Source organism: Ailuropoda melanoleuca, chromosome 8, assembly GCF_002007445.2.
Source record: "Ailuropoda melanoleuca isolate Jingjing chromosome 8, ASM200744v2, whole genome shotgun sequence".
Lineage (NCBI taxonomy): Eukaryota > Metazoa > Chordata > Mammalia > Carnivora > Ursidae > Ailuropoda > Ailuropoda melanoleuca.
This window is the reverse complement of record NC_048225.1, coordinates 63,001,527-63,026,854: the sequence shown is the minus strand read 5'-3', so window position 1 is coordinate 63,026,854 and position 25,328 is coordinate 63,001,527. Positions and strand designations below refer to the sequence as shown.

At 58.0% G+C, this 25,328-nt stretch overlaps 1 protein-coding gene across 1 annotated transcript in view; it reads right to left on the bottom strand.

Annotated features, from left to right (window-relative positions):
• CAPN2 (calpain 2) overlaps positions 1-24,488 on the bottom strand; it is a 40,963-nt gene extending 16,475 nt beyond the window's left edge. The window contains exons 1-5 of the mRNA XM_002922393.4: positions 24,120-24,488; positions 19,890-19,959; positions 2,356-2,474; positions 1,158-1,291; positions 121-289 (exon numbers count right to left, since the gene is read on the bottom strand). Coding sequence (XP_002922439.1) covers positions 121-289; positions 1,158-1,291; positions 2,356-2,474; positions 19,890-19,959; positions 24,120-24,356 — 729 coding nt within the window. The 5' untranslated portion in view covers positions 24,357-24,488. The remainder of the gene's footprint in view (positions 1-120; positions 290-1,157; positions 1,292-2,355; positions 2,475-19,889; positions 19,960-24,119) is intronic.
• Between the last annotated feature and the right edge of the window lie 840 nt (positions 24,489-25,328).

The following is a 25,328-nucleotide window of genomic DNA, read 5'->3' as shown; positions in this document are numbered from 1 at the left end:
AGCTTCCCCCATACGGCCTGGGTGTCACTGGCCACCCCCGGGTTCCAGGTGATGCCCGGTGTACTGGACAGGGATGGGCTCGCGCCAGCTACAGCAGGTAAGCGGGGGGCCTGGACTCACATCGATGGAGCAGCCGAGGAGGGAGCCTTTCTGCAGAGCCTTCTGGATGATCCTGAACAGGTTGGGAGGGGCCTTCCTAAGCTCGTACCACTCCGCGATGCCCCCCGTGAAGTCCTCAAAGCCCTCGGTGGTGGCGCCCCCCGAGAGCGCTTCATAACAGCCGTTGACTCTGAGGGGGGACAGATGCTGCTGTTGCTTCTCGAAGCGCCCCCCCAACCCCCGATCCCATGCCTCCTTTGCTGGGGTCTCCAGGGACCCTCTGCTGAGATTCCCTGGGCTTGGTCTCCAGCAAATCTACAGCCTGCCAAGTGGAAGGACCCAGGTAGTTATCTGGTCTGACCTCCCATACAGACTGTTTCTGTGTCACGACAGCAAAGGGCTGGGTGGCCATCAGCTGTTTGGAATTCACAGCTTAGAAAAGACAACAACTCGCTAACGCGGTTCTACACGCAGTACGTCCCGTGGCATCCCATGGCTTCTAGCTGTGCCACAGGGCATGTGATGGAGACGTGGCTCCCAGACCCCAGACTCTCACAGCTGGCCACGGGGAGCCTGGCCCTCCGCGCTGGCAGCAGCTGCAAGGGATGGAAATCTCTGGATGCTGGAGAGCCTGGGTGGCTGGGGCAGGGGGTGCTGCCGCAGAGCTCGCGGAGGACAGGCAGTGTGGGACAGGCAGGGGGTGGGAAACCACTGCTAATCGCACACTCTACTTTCCGCACAAGTTCCCGTACTTTTCATCCCTCTGCAGGGGACGGTAATGCCTACTGGCAAAAACTCTGCTGTCTTTAGCTGACAAAAACGTCCCCAACCTGCTAAGGAGGTGAAGGTCGTTAAGGTCAGCAGTCTGCGCCATACCCATTCCTGCGTGTGCCGCTAACATGGCGAGTTCGGTCACTGATCAGGGCACGACCACCACCCCCCCACCACCACGCATGCACTCCTTGATTTTATACCCCAATTCTGGCCAGAGTTGTCCTCCACCCCCACCTGCCTCTTCCAGATCCCAGGCTGCCCGAGGGAAGGCCGCGGTCACTCACTTGGCATAGGCCTTCTCCAGCAGCGCGCTCCAGAACTCACTGCCCTCTGCAGAATGCACGAACAGCAGCTCCCCGTTCTTGGTGGGCAGCCTGTCGTCCACGACCACGTCCACCCACTCGCCGTACTGCCAGAACTGTGGGACAGGGAACACGGGGTGGGCTGGGGAGGGGCCGGGGACCACACGGGGACCCCCGGCCTCCATGAGCCCATCCTGGGAGGAGATGCTCCCACCCCATTCCGTCTCTGAGTCCTCACTGAGAAGCTGAGGGCAGAGGCACCTGTCCTGCCCTCCAAGCCCACACCCAGGTCTCGAGCACGCTGCCCTGGGTCTCACGCTCTCTCAAGGATACCGCTTCTCGTTTACTGGCATAAAAGGAGGCAGTGAGCAGTACCTCACCGCTTTCTCTCAGACTCCCCAAAATAGGCTTTTCTAACCTTGGGAATTACCTCCCAGGTGCCTGCTCTAGCTCCCTCCTTGCCTGTCCCAAGAGGCTCCCCACTGCTCTCCTGGCAGGGTCCCCCAAAAGGGGCAGGCCAGGGAGCCTGCTGGAGCCTCTCCAAGTCGTCTGCAGAACAGCTTGATCCTAAGAGTCTGCAAACGCCGGGGTCTGATCAACTTGGCCAAGACGGGACCTGTTCCTAACTCCTAGATGTGTCTGACCACCCCCCCTTAGTAACGTTCCCAGCTCCCAGGACCTGTTCTTAGCCCCCCAGGTCCTGTCCATAGCCCCCCCGGGTCCTGTATGCCCCCCAGGTCCTGTCCCAACCCCTCCACCCAGGAACTCTTCTAGCCCCCACGACCTGTCTGTAGCCCTGTAGGACCTATCCATAGCCCTCCAGATCCTGTCCTTAGCCCCCCAGGTCCTGCTCCAGCCCCTCTAGGACCTGTCCTTGGTCCCCCAGGATCTGTCCATACTCTCCAGGAGCTGTCGTTGGCTCCCCAGGTCCTGTTCTAGCACCCCCAGAACCTGTCCTCAGTCCCCCAGGACCCATCCTTGGCCCCCCAGGACCTGTCCTTAACCTCTCCATGCAGGACCTGTCCTTAGACCCCCAGAACCTGTCCTTAGCCCCCCAGGTCCTGTTCTAGCCCCCCAGGTCCTGTCTGTAGTCCCTCAGGTCCTGTTCTAGCCCCCCCAAGGACCCGTCCTCGGCCCCCCAGGACCCGCTGGGGAGAAGCCTGAGCTGACATGAAGTTACCTGGAAGTGGAAGATCCCAGCATAGTTCTCCTGGAAACTCTGGTCTAGGGGCACGACGCGAGCCAGGACCTCTTCATTCAAGGTGAGGGAGGCAATGGCTGCCAGGAGCCAGCAGTCACCTGTGAATACAGCACACAGCTCTAAGTGGGGTCTCACCTTGTCCCGCCCCCAGGAGCTGGAAGCTGAGGACGAGTCCCCTGTGTGACAGGCAGGTCGGAGGGCTGGGTGACATCTTTAGTGCAGAGGGGGCCTGGACGGAGGCAGGAGAATTCACTCTCCAAAGGACCCGACTGAGGCTCCCAGGGGAGGCTGAGGGCCTCGAGGTCGCTGTAAAGGAGCGTGTGCTTTCCTACCACTTCCCGTGGCAGGAACAGGAAGCAGCCTCAGAGGGGTTAGTCTGCGTTGCTGGATCTGTGTTTACTAAGGACAAGACTCTTGAAGATGCTGCTGAAGGCCACCGAGTTCTGGATCCCGGCCGACTACTTAGGGTCCCGACGGTTCTTAAACAGGACCGTCCCGCTGACGCTCAGAAAGGGTGGTGTGCGTGTGGCTCTCTGAGGCCCGTGCGGGGCAGCTCTGCAGGACGCGATCTGGAACCAGATGAAGGCAAACAAATCCCCTCGCTCCTTCACCTGGGTGGGTGCCGCGGTGCTGGGGACGCAGCTGTGGCTTTCCTGCTCGCTTCCCAGGAACCCCCACGTCTCTCTGAGACACCAGCCATCCTGCACGCTTGATCATGAGGTTTTGGTGGCACAGACCCTGCCCCAGGGTTTTGTGGGCCAGCCGTGGGGTGCCACAAGACCTTTATGGGGGCTTTGATGAGAGTGGACAGGTGCCCTGCTGCTGTGGGACAGCAGCCTGCCTGAAAAAAGGGCCATCTCGGAGGAAGAGGGGCTGGGAGATGGAAGGAGTTTAGAAACCAGGTCCTGCTGGCATCATCAGAGACCCTGAATCAAGCCGTACCTGCAGCCTGATCTGCCTTGGACTTTCCTGCCATGTGACGTGAGGACCTCAGTCTCCCTGAGTGCTAGGGCAGCGTGGACAACAGCCCACATGTGCTGAGACCCTCGGATGTGACAGCCACTCTCCTGGGAGCTTCACGGTCATTACCTCGTCTATCCCGCCCAGCGCTCCGTGAGAAGCATGAGCGTGTCTGCGTCAGAGCGGAGCAGGACACGGCTCAGGAGGTTAAATGCACTGCCAACGATTAAACAGCCACAAGCCAGAGTTTAACAGGAGTGGTGTTTCCGTCCGTCAGATCTCAGAGACAACCTTTTGGGTCAAGTAGACCTTGACTGGAACCAAAGTAGAGGCCCTGGGCATGTTGCCAATACGGAGCCTGCAGAGAAACCCGGCAGTGGGAGTCTTTAGCTCTCACGGGGCAGGAGCCGAGGAGCCCGACTGGGGAATGGAAGTCTACTCAGAGGGGCCTCCCGTGCTGAGCCCACAAGCCGCCTGGTCAATAAAACAGATAATCTTCTGGCCGTTTCTGAGCATTGCTCTCTCCTGCATGGACCTCATCAGACCGTCCCGCCTGGAGCACAGGCCCACCATGTGTCCGCGGCTCCTCAGCTCACGAGATCCCCATTCCAGTCCGCTCCTCCTCCCCTGACCTCGGGTCCTCTCGTGGCTTTGGTCCTTCTCTGGAAGCCTGGAGGTGCCTGTGATTCTTACTCTTCTTGAGCGAATTCGAGATTTTCTGGGCATCTTGCAAAACGCTTGGATTTGGGTCTGTCAACCTGTGGAGGAGGACAGGCTTGTGGACAGAGTGGGTCAAGTGCAGGGATTCCGGAGGCAGAGTCCAGAAGCCAGAACCCCACACCCACTCTGCAGCCCCTAGGAAGCACCACCGGGGGCGGAGGGACTGCAGCTGCAGTGGGTCCCTGCAACCCCTCTGGTTCGGTCTCCCTGGGTCCCAGGAGACGGTGCTTTGACCTGTCACACGTGTGTCTGCTCTGTGGCCTCAGACATCACGGCTGTTCCCAGGACGTGCCCGGGTGCGGGAGGGATGGGTTCCTGTTTATCGTGGGCCGCACATCTAGGTCAGCGCTGGCCCCACACCCAGCTCAGATAACGGCTCACCACCACACCTGGAGGCTCTCGCCACATCCTGGAAATCAGTGGCCGTGTTCCGTGCCTTCTGGTTTTCTTGCCTCAGGTGTCCCCTGGCCAGCGTGGGGGGAGCAAGGCCCCCGCCCCCCCTGCCCTGTGCAGAGCTGTCCCAACCTAACTGGTTTCCTCTGAAATTTCAGGCGACATCCTAGAATGCCTTCTCGCTGGCGTGCGGCACCGTGGCTTTCCACGGTCGAGTGGCTCGCTTGAGGTCACGTGTCCTGTCAGGGGCAGCCGGCGGGCTGGGTAATGCTCCGCAGTTCACAGACAGCATGCTGTGCAGTTATCTGTAAACCCTGAGACGCGATCACCCTGGTATCGTCGCCTCTCTGGGGTGAAGAGACGGAAGCTCAGAGGGCATGGAGACCAGATAGGGGATCTGGTCTCACAAGCAAATCCTCTGAATCAAATCCTGGGCTTTGTTTAAAAACCGAACCTTGCTGGAGATTTCTTTTCAAGAGTCCACTAGGAAAATCCAACTGCAATCCAAATGTCAAACTACGGGCAGGAACCTGGCCGCTTCCTGCAATCCTACATTCTTATCTGAGCCCCTCATGCCACGGGCTCCGAGACAGCAAAATTCGCCGCCGGTCAGACGCACGGTGACTCAGTGGCACAGCAGGACAGCAACCTGTCGTCGCATCGTCAAGACCGGGGCACCAAGAGCACAGCAAGAGGGAAGAGGACTCAGAGCATTTTACAGCTGAAGACTCAAAACGTTTCCCGTCAGCACTCCAAGCCGTGGGGCCGAAAGCTTGGAGGCCCCTGGAAGAATGTCCGGATGTCTAAGGGGAAAGCATCGGAAATCCTGTTTTACACTCAGATTCCTGTCCTTCCCACAGGGTCCATCTCTTTTCCTTACCTCCCCCTGCTCACGTGAGCTTTCTCGGTATCAGGGACTAGAACGGTGACATCCGTGGGGGGCTCACGATGCACCACCCCCCATGTAGGATCCCCGCATTGTCCTCTCATTTTGTCACAAAACAAACAGCTGTTGGCCTCTGTCACAGGGGAGGACAGGAGGCCTAGGGAGGCCGGTGGCTCCCCCAAAGTCCCCGTAACAAGCCACCGTCAGGTAGGTCTGAGCAAAGCTTTTCACGTGTGACCCACATGGTCTCCTGTGCAAACAGGTGCCAATTTCCAAGGCACCTAATTTACAGAATGCTGCCGTGGGGACTTCTGTCCTTGAGAGGGGGCTTTGTCTCCATGTCTGGCTGCACAGTGGCTCACTGGGTCCTGCTTGCCGCCTGGACGCCACATCCACATGGGGCCTCCCCTCCCACCCCCACCGCCCCGGGAAACCTGTCCCACAACCTCCCACTCTGCAGCCTAGGAGCCTCCGTCCTCCCCATCAAGGTCAGCCTCTCCCCTCCCCCAAATGATACGCGACTGCCCTTCTCCTCTGGACAGTTCTGCAGGGACTTGCTCCTGCAGAGGTGACGTGGGTAAAGTCCCTGGAACCTCCCTGAGCACAGCCTGTTTGGGTCAGTGGCATCAGGATCTGGGTACAACCAGCTGGCTGGTCCGGGACAGGTGAGACGGCGACGTACCTGCCCGCCGCTCTACTGGTTTAGCCCCAGGAAAGCCTGTGAGAGTGTCTTTCAGTGACGAGGACCGTCCAGGAAAGCTGCCACACAGATGGGCTTGGAAAGATGCAGGAGTGTAGTCCTATAGGTTTTAAAATTACCTGTCTGCAAGAGAGGGGTGAGGGCGGCCACCCAGACCACACAGACCATCCCTGAGCAGCACCACAAAGCCCCTGCCAGGTGCGGAGTCTGCCTACTCTGGGTAACCGCTGATGACCTCGTCTTCACTTAGTCCATCTGTCTCAGAGCAGAGACGACGGTCATGGGAACCTGCACACCATCCTGCCCCCTGCCCCGGAGCTGGCCTCCCCGGATGAAACCACGGGCTCCCAGCGCCTCTGGCTGCTGATGGGTTCGGCCAGCGGGAGCCCTGGGGAGCACAGGAAGGGAGGAGGAGGGTGCGGTGAGAGTATTTCTTCCTGGGCTTGGCTTGAGCTATGCCCCTTGACCCCGGGCACTGCTCCCTCAAGGTGGCATCTGGGCATGACCCACTTATGCCCAGTTCTTGAGTCCTGACACCAGCTCCACCTCCTAAATCAGGGCCTCTCCTGCCAGGGATCTGGTGGTACTTCCTCACCGGGTCACGAAGGCTTCCAACACGCAGCGTGCATGGCCAACAGCAGTCAAGACTTGGCTGACTGTGGCCTGTCCCTCATCAGCTGCTCACCCTTAACTAACTCCAAGGCCAACATACTGCATGGAGAAGCTCGGATAATCATTTACCCCATTTAAAACAGGGCCCAGATTCTTGGCTAGAAAAAGCCATCATCGTAAAAATACCACTCCCTCTTAAGTCAGTCTGTAAACTTAATGCAATCCCAATAAGAAGAGTAAGACAATTTTTTAAAAATTGGAACTTAGCTCACGTACAGTTCATAAGGAAAGTTTAAACGTCACGCAGAGACGGAAGAAAGTCTAGAAGGGAAGGGAGTCTACCTCTATCAGGTATTAAAGCAGGCATAAAGCCACAATAATTAAAATAGTACAGAACTTGGGCATCAGAATACAGATACAGGGCACAGAACAGAAAGTTCAGGAATCATTCCAAGCATAGGAATTCAGCACAGATACACCATTCACACGTGGAATTAGAACAATGGAATGGCATCTAGAAAAAAAAACAAGTTCTAGATCATCTTGTCACAGGGATAAATTCTAAATGAAATAATGTTCATGTTTAAGCATTTAACATTATATATCTTAAGTATATATTTTAATATATTACTTACATATTCCTATGTGAATATGGTAAATCTAGCCTTTTGTTTTATTTAGGTATTTACTATGTATTTATACCGTATATCTTATTTGTATCTTAGTATGTTAACATTATGATAACATTATAAATACAATGTTTTTATAAATCCATAGACATTCTGGAAAAGACAATGGGAGAATTCCAATATAATCTGAGTGGAGACAGGTTATCAAATTGTAACCCGGAAGCCATAAGCCTTTTAAATGATAAACTTAACTACATTAAAGTAAAAAAAAAAAAATCTACATGGTAAAAAAAAATCATGATTAACAAAGTCAAACTAAAAAAGTAACAAGGAAAAATATCTGTTACTCAGATCCAGACATTGTATATAAACTTTTCTAGTAAATAAACAAGAGCTCCATAGAAAAATGGACAAAGATATAACCAGTTCATGGAAAAGGGAAAAACCAATGTCTCAAACATATTAGGGGGGCTCCTGGCCAGCTCAGTCGGAGGAGCATGCAGCTCTTGATCTAAGGGTCATGAGTTCGAGCCCCAAGTTGGGGGTAGAGATTACTTAAAAAAAATTTTTTTAAACCTCAAACATTAAAGAAGGTACTCACCCTCACTCATCATAAAAGAAACACAAAGTGGAAGTACGCTGCACCATTTCCACCTTTCAGATGGCAAAGAAGGAGATGTGGGGTCCCTGGAGCAGCTGTGGGAGACCCACTCTCATGCTCACCCCTGAGCACAGAGACGCAACACAGAGCGTGTGCCCCCGTGACACTGGGACCAGGACTGGCCCCACAGATACACTCCCAAGAGCAACGGAGGGATGACACGGTTATTTCCTGGAGCCCTGGCTGTAGCAGAAACAGCTGAATGTCCACTCGCAGGTGACTGGGGGAACCAATGAGGGGCCACCTCTACCACGAGACTCCACGCAGCCACAGAACAGAGTGAAGATGTTCTCTGCTGACTCAGACTGACCTCCAAGAGGGGGCTCAGTAAAACAGAGCAGAAGTGTGACTCCTGTCTTCATCAACTGAAGCTCTTTGCAGAGGGTTTATATGTCCTTGCATTGTGGTTTCATTACCAGGAACCCTAGATTACTGCCCTCCACGGATTATTTGATTATGTCCTTACTTATAGTGAGAAAAATAGCTTAATACCAGTTATTCTAAATGAACATCATGATTTTACCTAAGGTCCCCCATCAGAATTGGTCTATCGTCAATAAGAAGGGCTAATCAACTCACTCACTCCTCTGAACCCCAACGTGTGTTCTGTGGAAATGAGTTCTCGAGAAGTTAACAGCTGTCCCTTGAGAAACGGTTTCTAGGGTCGAGTGTGTTTCCACGGGAAATGCAAAGCTAAGCTGGTCAAGAGTAGAGGCTTCCCAACAATGATCCGTGGTGGCTTGGCGGGGGAGAGGGGCACGATGTGCTTAGTTTCCACTTACTCGACCCTGGAACCTTCCAGTGTGCTTAGGGAGGGTATACCTGCCCCTGGCCTGTGCGGACAGGATCTCCTGGAGCTGCGCTGCTCAGAACCAGATCTCCCCAGCTGGACGAGCTTCTTCCCCGGCCATCCAGCATTGGCCCTAAATGCAGGGACCTCCTCCGGCAGCCGAGGTCCTTCCGACAGCATCTGTCTCCTTCTCTCCCTAGATTTCCATACCCTCTTCTTTCTGGATTGTCTTTTCTTTAGAACCCATTGTTTTTCTTTACAAGACATGGTTTCATTGTATGCATTGGGGGAGGGGTCAGGCCCCAGTGAGGTGAGGCATAGGAAATGCTAGCAGCTTCCGTCCACTTTGCTTGAGGCTGACCCCCCAGGACTCCCCTGTCCAGCACCCCAGACACAGGCAGGGACAAGGGTCGGAGCTGGGTCACTACCGGTCCTTGAGTACCTGGGCTGCTGGCCATGCCCATCATTAAAGGAGCAGACAGGGCTCTGCCCAGGGGTCCCTGAACCACCCACTGACCGTCTGACTACAGGCTCCAGACTGGTTGTTCCCACATCCGGGCTCCCCCCACACACACACCTTCACTGAACTCCTGCCCCTCCCAGTCTGTTCTGGAAGACACTCAACTGGTACAGGCCTGAGAGCCTGGGGGTGGGGTGGGGGGTGATTTTCTGCCCTGCTTCCTATCGTAAACAGCCTCGCGCTCAGTCAAGCAGGAGCCGCCTACAGGTGCTTGCACCCCCCTTTCTCCAAAACCCCACACTGCATCTCGACTGAATTCCCAGAGCAGAACAGAGTCCTCACACTCTGAAGCCAGACCTAGAGTGGGAACTCTGGAGAGCTTCGGAGAGTCTGAACCCGTGACGGGGGGGGGGGAAGCTAGGAAGGGGGCCCAGGGGAGGGCGTCCAGGGCCAAGACAGACCTGCCCTATCTTTCACGTAGGTTGGCATGGAGCTCCCTCCCACCACTCCCCAGTGGGGACCTCGGGATCCCTGCAGGAGATGTGCCCACTCGAGGCTGCGTGCATGCCTGTTCCCTCCAACAGCTGCCCTCCCTGGGCCCATAGCCTGCTTGGAAGCCCTGCTCTCTCCCTCCCTCACATCTGGGCACACGTGGAGGAACCTCTCTGGTTCCTGTCAGGTTCTGGGCTCCTGGCTGCCCTCTCTGTCCCCTTTGGCTGGTTCAGCCTTCCAGCCCGGCCCCTAGGAATAGCCCTTCCTGCACACCCTCCTCCCTGGGGCCACACTGTCCCAGGCGCCCTCTCTGCCGGCAGAGCTAGGCACAGGCGCACAAATAAGGGCGCGCCAGTCTCGCGGGTGAGAGCCTTGAGGGCCTCATGAGTGCACAGAACGGGCGGGTGCCGAAGGGTCCCAGGGAAGGCTGGGGTTGATGTGCTCGCTCACCAAGGCAGGCTCCCAGGGGTGGGGCTGGCCGTTCCCCAGCTGCTAGGCCGGCCTTCAGCGAGCCCCAAACCACAGGGGAAGGCCTCCTGCTCAGACCTGGGAGGCCTGACCAGAGGTGGGTGGGAGGGCGCACAGGACGTGTGCTAACAACTGGATTTAGGTCCTGATCCTGCTGGTGACATGTGAACCTGGATACATTTCTGAATTTCTATGACCTCGTGTTTTCTCAGCTGTGAAGGGGGGGTACTCAGAAGGTTGTTAGGAGCCGATGAAAAAGGGAAACTAGGGGTCCCCGGATGGGCTTCAGAGATGTGGAACTCCACATATTCTGGGCAAATTCTGCATGAATGTGAACATACGAGTTTTTCTAGAGGAGTCGTCAGGGGAGAAAACGGACCCAGAACAGGCGAAGTCTCAGGCCGTGGTGTGTGGTCTCAGAAAGAAGAGCTGACAACGGGGGCACATGAGGACGGGAAGCCACGCAGGAGGATGGGGGGCTGAAGGCCCCTCACAGAACATAAGGCAAGAGGGTCCTTTAAGGCCACAAGCATCCTGCTTCCTCGCCCTGCAGGTGGATGACCGCCTGCTCTCTGCGGGCCTTGCGGTGGGGTTTGCACGGCTTTTTACCTATGAATTTTGTGTCTAAGGCAGAGAGTGTTCAAGTATTAATTGATTCATTTGTTCAAGGACTACTGAGTGACATTCTCTCTGCCCCCCCCCGCCCACGCACCTGCTGGGATCACTAGGCCCCTTGTGCTCCTGGGCCCCAGGGAATCCCAGATCTGCCCCTCCCTCCTGACTTGCTTGGGAAAAGTTAGACTGGGTTGCATTTGGGGTCATTAGGCACAGATTACCCCGACAAAGGCCGAAGTGTCTCCAGCTAGGCTCACCCCCTCCTGGCTCCAGCCTGAGCACAGGGGGCTGGGCCGCACACAGCCTTCCCCAAACAGCACTCCTGGGGCCTGATGAATGGCTCCTTGAAGGCCCAGAGCCCTCTTCTGAAAAGGTGAATTCATACAGAGCCATGTCGGTAAATTTCCAGGGCTGTGCTCCCCGGCCGCCTCTGTGCGCGTCCGCAAGGTCAGCTCTGTTCAGGGGCCGAGGTCACCCGGGGCCCGCTGCAGGGAGCGGGACAGGGCTGGCTCCCTAATATTTACGGCCGCTGGGGGTTTTTCCAAGCGGGGAGCACAGGGCTATTTGTTGTGTGCTTGCTCCCAACCTCCACAAACGGGAAAGTGAGGCAAAGAATCCAGGAGACGCTGGGCTTCCGTCCCCTCCAAGGAGAGTGTGGCTGCCTTTGGCGGGTCCCAGAACGGAAGACCCGTGAGGGAGGGCCCGTGTCACCGCAGAGCACGTTGTCCCTGACTCGCCACACACACAGCATGCACACACTTCAAACACACACGCTGAGGAAGGGCAGACAACGGGCTGCCCAAGGCCGGCCCTGCCACTTCCTAGAAGCCCTCCGAGCTTCAGCACCCCCCACTGTGTGCCCCTGTCCCCCGTGAGAGCCTCTGAGCAACCCCCTCCTTGCACTGACCCTGGCGGACACAAACACGAATCTCTTCTTCCTCCCGTCTGCTCTCCACTGCCTTGTTAGCTCACTCTCCCCTCCACGCCTGGCGTGCGGGCTCCAGACAAGAGTGGCTCTTGCTCTCAGCCGCTTGGGCCAGTGTCGGGACGGGCACCAGGATCACAGGTGGTGGTGAGCTCTAGGCTTCAACTCTGAACAAGGTGGGGGAATGCAGGAGGAGTGGGGAGGGTAAGGGAGAGGAGGGCTGCAGGAGGGGTGGGTAAGGGGGTGGGGGTGCAGAAGGGGTGGGTTAGGAGGGTGAGGGGCTGCAGGAGGGTGGGATAGGAGGGTAGGGGGCTAGGGGAGATAGGCTTGAACTGGTCCTGAGTAGCAGGGGGAGGGGAGGAGCCCTTGCAAGGTTAGGGAAGGGTGGGTGGGGACACCCAAGCAGTGCAAGGGTGGCTCAGTCCAGGAGGAGTCGGGAGCAGGCACAGGTGGGACATGGCTCCAAGTGAGGGGAAGGAGAGTAGAGGAGATTAGACCCAAGCAGTTCAGGGAAGGGGCCTTCTCAGCCTCTCCTCTTCTGCGCCAGACCCTCCAGGTCCAATAAAACGCTTACACTTTCCAGAAGGGGCCACTTCCTATGGGAGAGTGCCAACTCTGCCTGGACACCTGCCCTCCACCTCATTCCTTTGTCACCCTCAGGGACTCAGTCCCAGCCTTTGGGGGCGTGCCCCTCTTAACCCCTTGTTCTCCCTGTGCCATGTCCCCAGACTGCACCAGTGAGCCCAGCCAGCTGAGTGCCCCTCTACCCTGCATGCTGGGGGGATCCCAGAGAACCCAGCCACCCAACCACAACAGGCTAGTGTGCGAGCAGCCTTGGGTCACCACTGGTGAAGGACAAGGCCATTATTCAAAGGGGAGGAACCATGGCATCTTCCAGAAATGGCAGCCACAGTATTTCTGGTTTCACATGCTCTTCCAGAACCCTGGGCGGCCGCTGAGTATCTCAGTGGATAGGGTTCAGCAGACGGGGTGCCGCGTGACCCCTGAAGCTAGGTCATTAAAGTTGAGGCAGCTTTCTGGGGTCTCTCCTGGGATGAGCACCCAGAAGGTCAGCTCACTTGAGGTTTCTATGGAAGAGGCCACACAAGAGGCACAGGGACCCCGGAGGCCCCGCTGACCCGGCCTCCAGCCCACGTGCCAAACATGTTGGCAAAGGGCCTTCAGGTGACCCCAGCCCAGTGGCTGAAAGTGCGGGAGGTGCCCTGTGTCACAAGGTTGACCCCAGTCATCCTCCAAACCCATGAAAGTAAACAGGAAAATCCTGTTGTTTCAAGCCACTGGTTTTGGGGGTGGGTTACGACGCTAGATACAGGGGTAGCGAGACAGGGACCTTCCTGGAGTCCGCTCTCCTGAGATCTGGCCAGAAAGATGCACCTGCTGACTGTAATGGCCCACCCCTTGGGGGTGTGCCAGCAAGAGGGTGGCCAGTGAGGAGATGGCAGTGTGGCGATGGCGCACAAGGCGCCCAGTCACTCTGCCGTCACCAGGGCACCCCAGGGCCTGAGATGCAGTCCACACGCCTGCCCCAGGAGGGGAGCACCCTCCAAGAAGCAGGGGCAGCCCCTCTTCTGCTGCAGCAACTTGCTGGGGGAAGAGCTGGAGCCCCTCCCACAAGTTCAAACATCCCAGCAATGCGCCCAACTGCACACTGCTGGTGCCTCCCAGCTTGGGGGGGGTGGTCAGGAGCCTTGTCAACTCACCCATCATTTACCAGCGCCGCTCCCTCCTCCAGGCTCCTACCACCCTCCCCCTGCACACCCTGGTGTTCGGTGGCTTCCCGCCAGGGGCGCTTTGCCACCAACTCCCCACTCCAGGGGACCTGGCTATGTCTGGAGACATTTCTGTCAACTTTGGGTGGGGGCTGGTGCATGCAGTGGCCAGGGGCCAGGAAAGCCGCTGCCGCCTGCCCTACAGCACGGAGGGTGGGAAGCCCTGCCCTGTGTCCAGTCCCACTGGCCCTGGTCTCACTGCGTCAGTGCCTTGTTCCTTTGCTCCCCGTGATGAAACTACATAAATTCCAAACAGACCAGATGCTGAGGCTGCTTTTGACTACATCTGACCCGTCCTGACACACTGGTGTTTAATGGTCTCCAGCACAGGGGACAGGCCTAGGCAGTCTGTGGAGGGAGGCCACTGGACAGGCTTTAGAAGGGGCCAGAAGCCCTGAGGGGCCAACCTGGGGCCACCCCTGGGAGCTGCTGGGGAGGGGCTTCTCTAGAGGGTGCTCACACCCTGCCAGGGGCCCAGGCCTGTGAGATGGTGGCTGGTAAGCCCCACGTGGCGTCCCTCCCGTGACCCTTTCATGCCCCACAGCAGCCCAGAGGAGGGCACCCCCAAACCAGAAGCCCCCCACACCCAGTCACTGCTCATTTACATCCGCGGCTATGGGAGACAGGCCCCACCTGGCCCTGGTTAACACAAGCCTCCTTCCACGAGCCAGCAGCGAAGGATCCAGACCACGTGTCCCTGCCCCTCCCACCCCCCCGCTGGAGCCGGGCCCCCACAAGAAAGCAGGGAGCTGAGGATGTGAGCCCCATGGTCCACGCCCTGACTGAACTCGCCTGGATCACCAGAGGCTGGGAAGGGAGTCCCTGCCCGGCACCTGCGCCCTGGTAGGGCCCAGACCAGCAGGAAGCCACCTGATGCCAGTTTCAGCTGCCGCCCCCAGCTCCGGGGACTGTGGCTCGAGTGAAACCCACTCCCTTTCTCCCCGGCCCCCCGCTGACTTCATCCACTCTACAGGAGGAGCCCCCAACCTCCTGAGTCCCTGGGGGGCATGCACAGTGTTGAACTGTGGTCAACAGTCTGGGGCCGGGGGAGGGGGGGAGCGGGCAGCCAGGAGCAGGAGAGAAGACCCCCGTATAAAGTAGCCCAATAAGAATGCGAGCTCTTCACTCTCATCCACACCCCCCGACAGACAGAGAAGCCAAGTCAGGCAGCTCCCCACCCCAGGGAAAGGGAGGACACAAGCGTCACCTTGGCTCCCACGGCGCAGGCGGGTAACGCGAGCTCCGGCTGAAGGCGCACTGCAGGCAGAGCGTGGGCCCCGCGGGTGGGACGCAGGGGACAGCACGGTGCCCCTTGAGTCTTCTCTGAACACCACCTCCCGTCCCTCTCCACAACTTCGGGGGCTGCGGACCGCAAGGCCCAGCGCCCGGCCCACCGGCCCCGCAGGTCCAGAAGACCAGCACCGCGCATGCGCGCACGCCCCTGGCCGCCCAAGCCCACCCGACAGCGGGCGGGAACAGAGCTGCCCACGTGCAGCTAGTAAGCCCCTCCCACGCGCGCAGGCGCCCGGAGGCGCACAGGTGCGCTCAATTTCAGCCTCAGCCCTGCGGCAGGTGCTCCTCTTGTCCCCAGTCCGCTGATGAGGCAACGGAGGCTTGAGGCGGACAGTGATCTGCCCAAAGCGAAGAGCCACGGCGACGCTCTGCCTGACGGACACCCACGTCCCCACTCTGGACCCTGCTGTTCACAGGTGTTGAGCCGGACGCATGGGCCCAGCCGGGCTCCGGTGGAGACACACAGGCCTGTCCCAGCCGGGAGAGTAAGGGGCGGGAGGCTGGACCCCAGCGCGGCAGGGTCAGCTGCGCCGCCCCCGCAGTGGCCATAACGCACACCTGGCTCGGGCTACCATCCTGGAGTGCAGACACAGACCACTGCCGTCCTGGTTAATGCACACCTGGCGGGCGGGCCGCCCCCCCGCGGTGTGGACCACCCTCCTCCTGGGGCTCCATACCCGCACGGCTGCTGGCCAGCACCTCGCCAGGCCCCCTGTGGCTGACACTGTTGGGGGGTGATCTGAGCAGGGCTCCCCCGACCTTGGAGCAGGGACATGAGCTGAACCCCTTGGGAGTGGGGGAGGGTCTGCCGGCAGAGGGTAGCATATGATGGAGTCACAAAATGTCAGAAGTAATGGGACCTTAGGAAAATCTGACCCAACTCTCATCTCAGAGGCAAACAACAAAGGCCATAGGGATGTGGCCTGGCTCCTGGCTCAGGGAGCACCTGACAAGGGAAAAGTCACAGTGTGATCAGAGGCCAACCAGGAGCAGAGGGAGCCCCTGTAAACTCCTCCTGGGCACCCTGGGGCTTCAGAGGCAAATATGCAACTATGGGAGGATTCTTTTGGGGGAGAATTCCCGCTGCCTCTGCTCTCTGGGGTCTGGAGATCAGGAACCCTGCTGTGTGCTGGCCAAGGCTGGGGCAGCCAGGGCAGGGCAGGGATCTGCGGGAAGACAGCAGGGTTAGCAATCCAATGGTCCCGGCTTCTGTGACTTTCTTAGAGGCAGCAGGAAGGGAGCTGGGAGCATGGCCGCAGCCTTCACAGAGCAAAGCGAGGAGTATTTATAACTGGAAGGGAGGCTGGGAGGAAATGAGTCATCGCCACCACACATCTGCTCCAGGAGCTGGAGAGGCCCCAGCAGGGCAGTGAGGATGGGGCTGGCTGGGAAGCGACTGTTGCAAAGAGAAGAGAATGTATTTACTTTCTCCACCACACCAGCGGACACTTGGTTTTTAGTCAACCACACGCACTATTTATTTTTAAGGCACCTGCACATTCCAAAATAGGGGCATCCGACAGGAATCATAAAATGCAAGGAGCATCGGAAACTGCCACAGCCCAGAGGAACCCACGCAGACATGAAAACCAAACAGAATGTGGTCCCGGAATGGGATCCTGGCGCAGAGCCAGGACACTAGTAACAGCTGAGGAAATCTCGACACCGTATCAAGTGCTGGGTCACGAGCTGTAACAAGCACCAGAGCTCAGCGAGATGGGGCATCTGCGTGTGGGGCAGGTGGGGTTCTCTGTACTGTCCTCTCATTTTTTCCATAAATCTAAGACTGTATCACAAAATAAAGTTTATTAGCATTTCAAAAGGTACCCACTATAAAAATGACTTTTTAAAAAATTATATTGTGAATCATCTAAAAAAATTTTTACAGGGGTGCCTGGATGGCTCAGTCGGTTAAGTGTCCCTGACTCTTGGTTTTGGCTCACGTCATGATCTCATGGTGGTGAGATCAAGCCCCATGTGGGGCTCCACACTCAGTGTGGAGTCCGCTTGGGATTCTCTCTTGCCCCCTGCCCCTTTCCCCTGCTCGTGCGTGTGTTCTCGCTCTCTCTCCCTCTCTCTCAAATAAATAAATCCTTAAAAAATAAAATAAATAAAAATTATTTACAATACTTATTAGTTAAGTTTGGGGGAGTCAAGTTAGATGCAGATTTTCAACTGTGTGGGGTGTCAGTATCCCTAACCCCCATGTGGCTCCAGGGTCAACTGTAGTGTTGTTATTCCCATTGATGCAAGAGGAAACTGAGTCTTGGACAGCTTGGGAACTGGCCCAAGGTCCCCCAGGCTAGTAAGTGGTGGAGGCAGCAAGTGCTTCTCCAATGGGCTGGGCTGTGGGGAGTGTACCTGTAGCCAACACCCCCCAGTAGGTGCTCTGGGGACCCATGTACCTCTTGGGTGTGGAGGCAGGGGAACCCCCCGGGGGCCTAGAGAACAACCTCCAGGTGACACTGACACAGGGCTGTGCCTTTCAAGAGCTCTGACACCTGCCGACAGCCTTGAGCCCTCCCCTGGGGGCCCGGGGTGGGGGGTGCTGTGAGGGGCTGTGGTGGGCTGTGGGGACTCTGGAGAAAGCTCAGCAGAGGCACAGTGAAAACCCAAGGTAGGAGGAGTTCAGCTTCTGGATTTTCCGGGCCCCTGGGGGCAGTTCCAACCTGTAAGAGCAGTTACCACCAGCAAGTCCAGAGCCTACCTAGCCGCTCACCGTAGGGGCAATTCTGCAAACACATCATGAACGACTTCGCTGGGGCTTTGGGCTGTGCTCCTGGGAGAGGGGGTGATTTGTGGATGGCCCACTACTGGGCAGGCCCCCAGAAACGCACAAGTCCACGGATGGCACCGCTCGGGGTCCCTGGTGAGCCAAGCGGGTCTCTGGGCAGAAAGTGAATTGAGCTCTGAGAACATCACCTCCCAGTCCCCTTGTCACAGTCATGGCATCAGGGCAGCCTGGGGGAGCACAGAAAGACTTACAATTGGACACATTCCTCTCCTCTGGTGTGTTTCAGCTGCGTGGCCTTGCCTGTATCCCCAGCCGCACCCCCGCGCTTTCTTCTGGTCAGCATGGTGGGAGTTGGGATGACTGCCTGCGACAGGGCACACAGAAGTGCGGTGGTGGCCAGGCTGTCACTCCTGCGGACTGTCTGGCCGCGCTCCACGCTGGAGCACGTGGCCCACGTTCTGTGGCAGGCTGGAGCAAGGACTTTAGAACGGCCGAATGCCTCATCTGCATGAGGACTTGCCCACATTCTAGGAGCCGAGCCCCGGCTGCCACCTCCAGTTGTGTGGCCAGGTGCCACGGCCACGGCCCCATCCCACATGCTTCTGAGCCTGCTCGGACTTGGTGACAGTCACCACCCTGTGCCCAGAGGCCAGAGGCAGGGTGAGAGTTCAGACACCCACATTTCACAGAAGGTCATCGAACCAGGAGCCTCTGAAAGGAAAGGCCAAGAGAGCAAACGGCCTTAGGAATTAGAGACCAATGCCTGAGGAATTCTAAAAGGGCTGATTACACTTGATCTTGATTCTACTTGACCCAGTGCAGATCTCGGGAATTTTACCCCTGGAATGTAAGGTCCACTCGTCTCCTCTCCGAGAGGCCTGGTGCTGTGTAAAGAGGACTTCAGTCCCGCATTTGCTACTTGCAGTTTGGCCCTTGAGATGTCATAACACTCTGAAATCAATGTTTGGGCCACGTGCGGAGTCCAGCCCAGGTGTGACAGCTGCCACGTCTGTGGCCAGATTCCTCAAGCCCCGGGGCTGGCCCAGGCCTCTGTCAACTAACTCCCATTGCCCAAGGACCCCTGGGCTTCTACTGTGGGGGGGAGGGGGGGCGCGGGAGGGGGGTGTTCTCTGCAGGTAAGAATGTGCTCAGGCATTTCAGGCATGCGCGCACAGATGCTGGGCTCAGGCCAGCTGGTCATGTTCTCTGAGAAGCATTTCCTGTAGGGGCTCCCAGAGTCACACAGCTGCCCGGACGTCCCTCAGGGACCGAGACTCTCCAGTCCCCTTCTACAAGCGTAGCCTGGGGGCTGAGGACACAGGCCCTGGAGCCACGCTTGACACCCAGACCCCCAGTCGCGCTGTTACTCCCGGGACCTTCTCATCGATAAGAATACTCACAGCACTGTAGGGCTTTGCCATCATGGCTTAGCGTCTGGTGCAAAGTGGTCACTCAATGAACACGAGCGGCTATTACTCTGAGTATCGGAATCTGTGCAAAGTGGGCCAGGAAAGGAGGTACGATTCCGGGTGACCAATGTTGTTACTGCTGGACTAGTCTGGGGGGCAAGTGGAAGCTGACCGCAGGAAGCAAGTTTCTGACTTATCAGAGCAGATAATCTGCTCCAGTGGCCGCGGATTCCCATTTATTACGAGAGGATTCTACGAGCATCTTAAATAATGGTCGCAGGCCCACCGTTAAGACCTCACGGAAGCCTCAGGAGACTTCATACCAAAGCTGGACACTCGGCAGGTCCAGGCTCAGCAGGCACTGCATCCAGGAGGAAATGGGGGCTCGGCCTTGGACCCTCACAGTTTCACCCCGCCCTCCCGTGCGTCTCATTTAAATGAACATTACAACCACCTTTGCAAGGAGAAGTGCTGCTTCCCGCTGTTATGATACTATGGTGAGCCGCCCTGCAAACATCGAGAACACCCTGGCGCTCTGACTTCCGCTCAGCTGCGAGCGCAGGCTTTCCTCTTCCCTCACACTGAGTCACAATCCCCGGTCCCCGAGCCCCAGAGAACGGAGGTGTCAATGCTGTGACTGGCCTGGGGGAGTCCCCCCACCTGGCCCTCCGTCCAGAGCCCTACTGCGTCACAGGCCACTAGCCATTCTGCCCCTGGGGTAGGGTGTGTCCGAGTGCAAGGGGTGATTGAAATCCAGAAGCCCCTCTACCCTCCGGTGTGAGTGTCTGTGTAACCTCAACAACCAGCCCAGAGGGGGGGGACACAGGAGGCCTCACATGTGTCTTGGGATGGGTGAGGGGGAGAAGAAATTCCAGGAGGCTTCTGGAAATGGGAACCACCAGGCTGCCTGGGAAGGGAGGGAAGGGAAAGCCTCACAGACAAGACCCTACAGCCCATTTCAGAGGCCATCACTTACCCAGGGCTCCTTGGCAGATGTCCGTGCGGGTGGCCCCTCCAACAATAAACTGCGGGTCATCGCAGATCTCCTGGGAACGAGACCCACAGAGTGTTGTCAAGCCGCCAGGCACATGCTTTTGGGGTTAGGACACCTCCATTCCCAGTGGGTGCACTTTCTTCCCCCCTCCCCCAGGGAAAGTTTTGCAGTTAGAGACAGACTGCCATGGGGTCTTTCTCATACCCCTTCCCCATGGAACCCCAATGCCCCCCACTGCCTACAGCCCACTTCATCTCGCTACTTCCTGGGGCCACGGCAGCATAAAGTGCTGCCTCTCCGCCCGCTGTGGGGTCCCTTCATTGTCTGGGGCCAGCCCCGCCAGCCCCTCCAGCCTCTCTCCTCTGTTCTACACGCCAGCTCTTTTGTCTTCATGGGATTCCTTTCCCACCCTGTTCTCTCCCGTTTCACCTCCTACGTATTTCAAGCCTCATTGCCACCTCCTCCACGAAGCCCTCCTTCACAGTCCAGCCCTTGCTTATCTCCGAGATTCTGAGCCCCAGAGCACTTGTACTCTGCAGTCTGGTATTTAACTGTGCAGCGTCTAGTGGTGATGGTGCAGGGGGAAACGGATCTAGCCTTCTGAATTCGCCCACCCGGTACCTTCCCCATGTTACTAGGGAGGAAACAGGCCAGGGAGATAAAACAACGTAAAACGATGTGTCCAAAGTTAGCAGCTCGGAAGACCGCGCTGGGATTTGCACTCACTGGCTGATAGCTAGTACTTTCTGCTCCTGCTCCGGGGGCTGCCTCTGACTGATGAGTAACAAAACTCTAAGGGTGTTACAACCTCACCGGTAACAAAACTCAGGATTATTCCACCTGGAGCTGGATGGAGGCCAATCTTCTATTCTGGTCCCTCCCGCCCCCCTCTGTTTCCTGATTCTGAAGCGCTCCACCCCAAGGCCGCAGAGGAAGCCAGGCATAAATCTGGGCTTTCGTGGGCTTGGGTGACCTCGGCGTGCAGGCGCTCCACCCCACACCCCGCTGTGTGTCCCTCTCGGTCAAGTGGAAGCCTTTCCTGGGTGGGGCCTGGATCCGGCCCCCTATCCCCTGTCCCAGCGCCTCAATCTACAGCAGAGCACATTCCTTTCACGCCTCGCCATGGTCCCCTCCCTGCTCAGGTCGGTCTGTTTGGGGGAACACGGGACAATGAGAGCGTGTTTCTGCTGAGCAACCGAACCCGCCAGCCAAGCACTTAAGCAGCTGATCAATGGACACACTGGGCTTGGTGCCAAGAACCCCAGAATCACACCGCCGTTCCTCGGTGCACCAGGCTCTTCCCCCAGCAGGATTTTTCCACTGTGTTTCAGGAACTTTCCCACACCTCAGGCAGCCTCTCCAAGGAAGGCAAAGCTCAGGGTGGCCCTTGGAGGTGCCTCAGGAAAGCGAGCCTTGCGCACGGCATGTAGGCAATGGATTAAACACAGATGCGACAGTCCCGGGGACGGGGTCGACAGCTTGGGCTCTGGGTCCAGACAAGCGGGGTCTGAACCCCGGCTCTTCGACGGGTCCTAAGACCCCGGCAAGGTCCTCCACCGCTTTCAGCCTTGGTTTCCTCATCTATAGAATGGGGACGCTGTGACAGGTGTACCTCCCACAGGGTGTTCTGGGGGTTAAGTGAGACCTTGTGAGACCAAGTGTCCTTGGTGAGCACTCCACAAAAGTCAGCTATTTTACTATCACTGAAGAACAGGGATGGTAGTCCTGGAACCTGGAGGCAGGAGAAGGGTGGAGGCTGAGTAAGGGATCACCACAGACCGCTGGGCTCTCGGAACAGAGTGGGATTCAGGCGGCCTGCCCCTGCTCCGACCTGACTGCCCCTTCCCAGCCCTGGAGTCGGTCAGCAGCAAGGTCAGGAAGCCCCTCCCTGGGGAGGAACACACCCTCCCGCTCAGGGCCTACCCGGCCCACCCGCTCCCTGCTCTCCCTTCCTTGGGACCCTGTTTCACCAACTCCTCCTGTTGGCCCGTCTCTTACCCCTTCCTCCCTGGTGACTCAACACATGACACATCCCCTAGCCTCTCAAACCCCGCGGCCCGCCCTACCCACCACTCCCCTGCCGCTTTTCAGACACCCTTCTGAAAGGAGCTGAGGACGCTCTTCCCTATGGGTCCCTCACTGAGACGCCTACAGCACCCAGCCGTCCACCTCTGCTCCACCTTCCCACCGCGGCTGGTCTGCCGAAGTCGCCAATGACTCCCTGGTGTCCAAATCCAGGGGACATTTTGTTTCCCTTGCCTGACCCCAACCACAGCAGTGTTCGAGAAGGCAGGATGGAGGCAGAGGTTAGCTATGAGCTGTGGGCTCTGCGCACCCACAGGCTGGACAGAGTCCCAGCTTCACCCCGGACACCTGTGCAAGCAAATATTTACCTCCTGCAAGCCTCCAGTTCAACTGCTGAATGGGAACATAACAGCTTCCCTGCCTCCCCCCACCTCCACTTGTGCAGCTCACAGCCTGTCTCGCCCTGAGCAGGGGTCCTGAGATGGCTCCAGAGCTCTCTCCCTTCTGGAAGCCCTACTGGCATTTCTACCTGCTGGATGACCTGCCTCCCCTCACCAGCCCCTCAAGTCTAAGGAGGCAGACATGAGGCATACCGTGCCTGGCACATAGCAGGTGTTCTGTAAACGCTTAATTAGTGAATGAAAGAACAAGCGAGGAGTGTGCAGATTCACTCTGTAAACTGTGAGTGAGGCGTTACACTAGTGTCAGGTGAATACATTCTCTTATTTGTCACTTTCACAACTGTAATTTCAGTTGAGACTCTTTACAATCCCGCCTTCATTCATTCCCTGACTCCATGAAGAATCCCCGTCTTTCTGTCCACAGGTGTATCCCAAGCACTGAAGGCAGTGCCTGGCATGTTACCAGGTGCTCAGGACCGCTGGATGAGGTGGCACCGATCTCTGGGGACGCACTGGTGACCAATACACACGTGGCCCCTGCAGTTCAGTGTAAAGGACAAATAATATGTAATTATATCTATAAATCACGAAAACGCTTGAGGAAAGTTAACAGGGCTCCACAAGGAACGCTAAAAGATAAACAATAATAAAGAGGAAAGTACTTAGGCAACACCTATACTTTTAGATGAAGAAATGGAGGCAGAGAGGCTAGAGGTCCAGGCACAGTCACCAGCAGGTTAGCAAAAAATGAACAAGTGCTGGGGACCCCGCCCGGGGGACATTTCTACTGTATATGATGTCTATAGGCTGGGTTTGGGGTAACTGGTGACCTGGGAGGTCCAGAGCCATGGACGTAGGGTGGCAATCTAGAGTCTGGGTTCCCAGGCAGCCTTGTTCAGGTTTGGTGGGGGAAGCCCATGGAGTGTCCCATGGCAGGTGGAGACAGCAGGGGTCCACGGCAAACAGGATGGACAATCGGAGGAGAGGACAAGCTGTCCCAAGGCTGGCCAGGGCAAGGGTGGGGGAAAGGACAAGGGAGCTTAGAGGGTCCCTCCCCCCGAGGTTGCCCAGGGAGGATTCTGGGCCAGTGGGAGCATCTGGCTCCCTGCTGCAACACTCCTGTCCTTTGTTACTCATCAGGGTAAATGTTATGCAGAGGTCTGGCCATCTCCCATTTGGAAAAATAAACATGAAACTCTGATTGGATAAATCTAACCACGACTGCATGAGACAACCCTTACTCACAGAAGAACCAGGCTAAGGATTTCCCTCCTCCCTGAAGCAGACACAAGCTGAGTTAGAGCCTGACTTTTCCTGGTCAGATACTGCCTCCCACCCTCGTTTCCCCGCAGACCCTCCTCCCCACCATCTCCCCGCGGAGTCCAAGCAAAGTTTCCCCCTGGCCCCTTATGTCACCCCGACGTCTCGAGGAGTCCGAAGGCGGCCCCCCTGGCCGGCCTGCTAACTGTACCGGAGGGCAGGGCGCGTCTGACTGGCCCGGGAAGCGCCGGGGTGGAGAGATGCCAGGCCCGCGCTGCGGACGCGCCTGAATAACGGGGAGGGGCGCGCGCGGTGCGCTCCGGCCGCACTCCCAGCGGAGGGTGCAGGCCCTTCGTGATTCCGCTGCGCTCGGCCGGCCGGAGGCCTGGGCCCCGCATCCTGCGCACTCCACCCACCCCGGGCCCCGCGCCGTCCCCCGCCCACCCNAATAACGGGGAGGGGCGCGCGCGGTGCGCTCCGGCCGCACTCCCAGCGGAGGGTGCAGGCCCTTCGCCGCGCGCCCTACCGTGGGCCGCTTCCACTCGATGCCCTGCGTCTTGCTGGAGTAGGGTCCCAGCTCCTTGAAGCCCAGGGAGGAAGGGATGGCCGGGAAGGAGGGATCCTGAAAAAGCGTCCCGGCCTCCAGGCACTCGTCCCGCAGCGCCTCGTAGTCCTGGTTGAGGTACTTGATGGACTTCTCGTGCGAGCCCAGCCCCTCGGCCGTCTCTCGGTCCTTCACCAGCTTGGCCGCGATGCCGGCCATGGCGCGGGGTCTCGACAGGGGCGCGGCGAGGCGAACAGAGACCGGCGTCGGCAGGGGCGCGGCCTAGTCGGGCGCGCTGCGGAGGGACTGCGGTCGCCGGCGCTGCAGGCGGTACTTCCCCCAGCAGGAGGCGCCCCCTCCCGGCGGGTGTGGCCTCGGCGTTCGTGGGGTGTGGCCTCAGCGCTCGCGGGGTGTGGCCTCGGCTCCCGGAGGTGGGGCGTGGCTTCCAGGCGGGGGTGTGGCCTCGGCTGCTACCAGCGGCCCCCACCCGCCGCCAACTCCCCGCCCCCAGGGCAGGAAGGCCTGTCCCGGACTAAATCAACCCCCATCACCTGGGCCCCGACTTTGTGCCCAACACTGCCGGCGGCTGTGCAGACTGTCTCTCATTTAAGGCTCGCAACAACCCCGGGAGAGGGGTGTCCCTCCGCTAGGGTTCCCGTCCTGCAGAGGCGAACCGCTGACCTTGGAGAGGTTGGGTGACCCAGTGTCGCATCAGCGGTTGCAGGCAGCACAGGGATTCTGAGGCCTCAGGGCCAGTTATAATCACACGCTGCACATCACACACAGGGTTCGGGTTGGCAACTAAAAATACATCCTCGCAGTTAAATTTGAATTTCAGGTTAGCACCAATATCTCCATAGTGTAAGTATGTCCCAGATATTGCAGGGGCATACTTATACTGAAAAGGTACTCGTTGTGGGGCTCCTGGCTGGCTCAGTCGGTGGAGCATGTGATCTTGATCTTGGGGTTGTGAGTTCCAGCCCCAGGTTCTGTGTAGAGGTTACCAAGAACAGGTATTGTTTATCTGACACTCACCTCGAACGGGAGGGCGGAGTCGATACTGGTGGGGTGTTTGGAGAGCAGTGTCCGCTCCCACGTGGGTGAGGGGTGTTGAGGTGGGGGACGCCAGCTTCTCAGCTCCACCAGGGAGGCGTGGGTGTGCCCAGGACTGCTGGTCCTCCCCCTCCCCGC